This window comes from Chelonoidis abingdonii, chromosome 3 (genome assembly GCF_003597395.2).
Source record: "Chelonoidis abingdonii isolate Lonesome George chromosome 3, CheloAbing_2.0, whole genome shotgun sequence".
Taxonomy (NCBI): domain Eukaryota; kingdom Metazoa; phylum Chordata; order Testudines; family Testudinidae; genus Chelonoidis; species Chelonoidis abingdonii.
Window position 1 is genome coordinate 66304269 of NC_133771.1, and position 5673 is coordinate 66309941.

At 44.1% G+C, this 5673-nt stretch overlaps 1 protein-coding gene across 2 annotated transcripts; it reads right to left on the bottom strand.

The window, feature by feature from the left end:
* Positions 1-1036: 1036 nt before the first annotated feature.
* Positions 1037-4409, bottom strand: TENT5A (terminal nucleotidyltransferase 5A). 2 transcript variants are annotated; one of them, XM_032767193.2, is made up of 3 exons: positions 4149-4409; positions 3382-3893; positions 1037-2192 (listed from the first exon to the last, which is right to left on the bottom strand). In XM_032767193.2, exons 2-3 carry the CDS (start codon positions 3826-3828, stop codon positions 1413-1415), a joined length of 1227 nt encoding a protein of 408 aa, XP_032623084.1. In that variant the 5' UTR covers positions 3829-3893; positions 4149-4409; the 3' UTR covers positions 1037-1412. The 2 variants fall into 2 exon arrangements, with proteins under 2 accessions (XP_032623084.1, XP_074919921.1); XM_075063820.1 differs by lacking the exon at positions 4149-4409 and having other exon boundaries at positions 1314-2192; positions 3382-3913.
* Positions 4410-5673: the final 1264 nt, after the last annotated feature.

A 5673-nucleotide genomic window follows, 5' to 3' on the forward strand; every position in this document is an offset into this window, starting at 1 on the left:
AAAATGGCTTTACAGTACAATATGTGAAAAAAGCATAAGCTAATCAAATGTTTATCCATTTGTGGAATTATTATGGCTCACAAGCAACTCACTGAATTACTGTAATCTTTGTTCTTGCAACCAAAGACATTATTTGTATCCCACTTTAATCCTGACTGGTTCATTTACTGCAAATTTTCAGGTGTGGGTTATAAATTCACTGCAAGGTGCTCACTGTCCTATGACATCCTGTTGCAAACTGGAAAACACACAGTACTTTATTTAAACATTCCTTAATTGCTACATTTTCCTAGACCACATTTAATATATACATTGTGTGTGTGGATATACTGTGTATATATATATTTGCTATATATATATACGCACATACATGCACACACAAACATACACACACACACGTACCTATGATAACATCACACTGACAATATTAACTTTATACAAGTATTTGCCAAGGAAAAAAATAGGGCATTTTCTCCACCACTGATTCACAAGCTTGGGTTTTTTTGTTTGTTTGTTTTTTGTCTTCTTGTGTCCCTGATAAAACAAAATGCACAGTAAAAACCACAAAACTATATTTTTCTCACTTCAAATTTTCTGAAAGCATCAGGCACTTTTGATTAACATTGGTGTGTACAAATATAGTAACATCTTTTTATATTCTACTGTATCTCCTTTGCTTGGATAACTTATTTGTGAAATCTTTGGTCCTTGAGCATATTTTGTTTGCTACACCTGTTTTTTTTGCATTTTTCACATTTTTAAAATGTGAAGCACGCATGCAGCTGGAAAAATGGACTTCATCATCATGTGTTTTTTCTGGTTTTACGATAACTGTACCAATCTCCTACTGTTCATTTGGAGCAAGCTGTTTCTGTTAAAGCATTCTATTCAAGCAAGCTATACATTCTACACAATCATCCCATAGACAGCACTTGTTGCAAGTCCCAAAGGCAGTAATTCCAATATACATTTTATTTCAACTTATCTCTGCTTCATGCCTCTACTTTTAACTCCTGAATATATGTAAGCAAATTGTTTTGTTTTTTGTGTTTTTTTTTTCATATTCTCCCTTTGCAGATCCCATTCTAAAAAAAGGCTTTCCAACCTTCTCTATGCCAAAGCTATGGGAGCAGGTATTGCCAACCCATATTGTCATCAAGCATTCCTCCCTTGTTTATTTCAGGGGAAGCGATTTGCTTTTAATGACAGGCCTCTTGTGCTCTGGGGTAGAATCCAATTATTTCTGCTTCTTTTCTAGATCATGCTCACATAATTTATAAGAACCACAAGCTTTACCAAACTTGAAAGCTAGAGCAGATCATCATTGCACAAAGCACCCCATTTTAAGGAGCGTATCACCCCTTTCTGCTTGTTAGAAAATGTTCTCCCCACCAGGTGTATTAAAACTGTCCTTAATTGCAGGGCAACCAAGTCGAGTATGTGTGCTGCTGGCAGGTGAATACCGGCTGAACCTGGGCAATATAGTAATTGCTAAAGTTGGCATCTGCTACATATGGGGCTGGCTGGTAATAGCAGGTGACATTGGCCACATTGGGGATGATATTTTGCTCAGCAAGGACACGGATGGCCAGCATGGTGATAAGATTTAGAGTCTGTCTCCTCTCATGTCCCATCAGGCACACTGTGCTCTCATTCACCACACCATGCAGGGTCATGAGATAGTCATACTTGCGGTCCTCTAATCCCACAAAGTGGTTCTGTAAGTAAGACTCCAACTTTCTTTGCTGTTCTCCAATGTCTGAGAAGTCAATGAAAAACCTAGAACACATGTATCTCTGAAGGGACTTAATCTCAGATTCTGAGGCAGCCCTAAAGCCCCTTACCAAAAGGTTGCAGTACTTAAGAAGACCACCTCCTCTGATTTCTTCTGGGTTTCTGGTGGCAATTATCTTGTTGCAGAGGTGATCAAAGGCTTCTTGGAAATCCCCATAGACACTCTCACCAATGATGGTCGGGTGAAAAGTTTCAGTCATGGGATTCTCTGAGCATTCATAAAAAAGCAAAAGAGAGTCTAATTTGATTTGAAAGGAGTCTACACTGAACTCAAACTGCCTCCTCAGAGAGTCCACAAACTTCAGCTCCACGTTTTTGCCACTGTTGTTAGACAAGGAAATGAGACTCCATCGGTCTGAATCATTGCACACTTTTACCATTTTCTGCACATAAGCTTCCTATAATTTGAAAGACAAAACGAGCAGATGAAGAAACCAGTACAAGCAATTCCCCATCACAGACTTTATTTGCATTCTCTCACACCTCCACCCTGTGCCCGCTTTTTGCAGACTATTTTAAGAAGTCTGGATAAAAACTGAAGGAGACATATTTAATATAAGTGGTGGCAGCACAGTAGTTGCAAGGGGTGATGGGAGCAGTATTCCTTATGGGATTGTGCCATGTCAGGAACAACTTTTGCAACCTTTTTTTTAAAAGCACATATATATGGGGAGAGACAGGTAACAAAATTGATGGCATACATAGCATATATGCCCAGACACTCTCTTTCTGTCTCACACATACAATCTTTCCCGGGGATTTGGAAGATCACTATTAAAATATAATACAAAAGCATTACTATAGGCACCACAAAAAAAATATGTTCTACATTTTCAAACTAATCAAAGCTTGTTCTTTCAGCACAGCTCCCCCAAAACACTCCCAAATTTTAAAAAATGCCCCCAAAACAGACAAAATAGATATATACCATTTGACATAAGTTATTTGGCATTAACTATAATAAACTCAGAAAGTGAAGCCTGTTTAAGACAAGAATTTCTGTTTAAAACAAGAAAATGTACAACATCTCCATCCGTCTGGGAAAAATACTCACTGCAAAGAGTATTTTCCCTGCAGATACATATAAATGTTCAATGAGCTTATGATCCTTTTAAACTATGCTTCTATCCCTCTGAGTGATTCTTAAAATAAGGCTCTGTAAACTCCAACTTTCTAAGTGAATGTACCCAATAACCCTAATGACACAAATGGAAAAAAGTATCAGAGGGGTAGCCGGGTTAGTCTGGATCTGTAAAAGCAGCAAAGAATCCTGTGGCACCTTATAGACTAACAGACGTTTTGGAGCATGAGCTTTCCTGGGTGAATACCCACTTCCTCAGATGCATGCAAGGGGAAAAAAGTTCACTAATCCTGGCTCCTCCTCCTCATTAGCTCAGTATGTATTGCCCAGATCGCTTTACTGCAAATCAGACTCTCTTTGGTTCACCTGGGGTTTAAAATGACGGAAGAGTCACTTTTAAAAACATGTTGTAGGTATCAATTTCATGACACCCTTGCCTCCCCCCGGCTCCACTGTTATAAGGTGCTGCTTCCCTTGGCTGTGTGTCTGGACAAGTGCAGGTTTACCTTGAGGGTAAGCGGGGTGATCTTCTCCTTGTTAACTCCGTCAGGTAAGAAATCCAAAAGGCAGTCCAAGACCACGTCCTTCACAGTCTGAAACTCGGCTTCCCCTTTGAGGTCTGCGCAGAAGATGAGGTCCAAGTCCTTGTAGCCCAGGCCACTGTCTTGGTGCAGGATGTGGCTAGCTGCTGAGCCATTGAGTCGCACGTCTCGAACCCCAATGCACTTCTCCTCCAGGCGGCTCCGCACCACCTTCACGATCTGCCGGGGCTGCATCTCCAGCGTGGGGAAGTTGCCCCGGCCGTGGATGGGGATGGTTTCGCTCAGGATGCGATCCAAGCGCCGCACTTGTTCCCAGCTCAGCACGTTGCAGTGAGGGTTCTCGCCGCACGTGCCCGTGCAATTCCCACTCCCGCTGCAGCTGGGGCTGCGGGCGATTTCATCGTCAGCCATGGTCCGCAGCCGTTTCCTCTCGGAAGCCTGGTACGTCCCTTTTGCGAGATGTCTCCTGCTTCGCTCTTAACGGAACAGGAAAGCAAGCAATGAGCGCAGGGTTTGACATGCCCAGTGAGCCCTTTAGACCCGCTCCGACACTGCATCACAGAGGGGCTTTCGCTCTCCCCAGCGCCTAACAGCCGAGCTAGCTGCAGCACCCCACTCCCACCCATAGGTACAGCGTCTATAGACGCAGACCCCCGGGGATCCAACTCACATTGACATCCACCCACCCACCCCGCGCGCCCGAAGGAAGAGATCGCTCCGATCTTTATCACCTGGGGCAGGGGAAGAGTTGCCTGCTGGAGACAGCAAAGCGATGCTGCGCCTCTGCCCAGCCTGGGAGCGCACCCGACCCAGGAGCCACTATCTGCCCCGCTTTCTGCTTTTCCTGGCTACTTGTGCGCCGCGTGCTGAGCTGAGCTGCTGTGCCGGGCCACCCCGGGTGCTGCTGTCTCTGGAGCTTTAGTAGTTCTGCCTGGGAAATGTCCCCAGTAGTTTTTATATGGGGTTTCTCCGCTCTTCCGGGGCTCCGAGTTACACGCTCCCCACGCCCCCTTCATTTGCATGGACAGCCCTTGGCAAGGCTCCTCCGCCACGCCCACCTCATATGCATAAACAGCTGTTCTCGGCGTACTCAGCAGTAGTTCCAGAGCCTCCTTCGTCCGAACCTCTACCTCGCACCGGCGATGCAAAGCTGGAGCTACTCAGAGATTCCTGCCACTGCTTGGCCCAATCCCCCCCAAACTGTAGCGCAGGACGAACAAAAGAATCCCCTATGCAGCCACTGGTCCCGCACCAAAGCAGAATTCGGACCCTTAGGCATTCCACACCAGAAATGCTGCAATACCCGCAAATGGCAGCTCCTAGATCCAGTCAAAATTTGCGTCCTACTCCCCATATGTGAATACCTGAATAGATATCATGTGGAGCTTCTCCTACTTCGCCAAAAAAAAATCTAGATCCCGGGGTATCCCTGTAGAGGAACAAAATGTCAAAGCTGGCACACGGAGCCTACAGAACCCAAGCACTTTTTGGCCCTCCCTTCCCAAATCTCCTGTAGCTACTTCTATTGCACCGGCAAATGGGGACCGTGGTGCATCCAAATATGTACGTGGATCCAGCAGCCTCTTATTTGCCCGCTGCCCCCCATCCCTTTTCTGGGAGACATCAAGTTTAGACATCATTTTATATCAGACAAGTCTTTACTGGATGCGTTGCATTTCGGTGAAACCATATCACACATCTTCATCATTCTAAGCACAGCCCAATTTTATGCCATGACACTGAAATTTAACAATGGACTGGTAGGTCAAACGCCGATGATCTCATTATTTGTGTTTTTAGCTGATCAACTCTAGACCAAGATTTTCAAAGCAGTCTACGAAATTGAGATACATATCTTATCACATTTTAATGTGTCTGTAAATTTCCTGGACTGTTTTGACACTCAGTGCATTGGATACATTAGCTAGACTGGATAGATTTATCTGAGGTAAAAGAAGGCTCCCTTCGCTACTTATCTAAAAGGTGGAAAAATGGATGAATGGAGATGCTGGATTTTTCATGTGGGAGGGTGCATGAGCTTTTCATAATGGACTAAGACTTGGTCTCTATGCAGTACAATATAGGTTTGTGGTCAACACTGTGCTTGATCTGCCAATACTCAGGTGCTGTATATATGTGTTTTGCATTATTCTTGTACCCAGGAGGAGTCTGAGGGTGTATTTTTCTGGTTAAGTATGATGAGAAATATGTGTCGACTATTCTGATAGTACAACTTCGGGCCTTAAAAAAAATCAA

Excerpts from the sequence above, each read along its gene's own strand:
- TENT5A (XM_032767193.2), bottom strand. The coding sequence starts at position 3,828 with ATGGCTGACGATGAAATCGCCCGCAGCCCCAGCTGCAGCGGGAGTGGG. Across the intron at positions 2,193-3,381 it reads TCACCCCGCTTACCCTCAAG|GAAGCTTATGTGCAGAAAAT; the intron begins GTAAACCTGCAC and ends TTCAAATTATAG.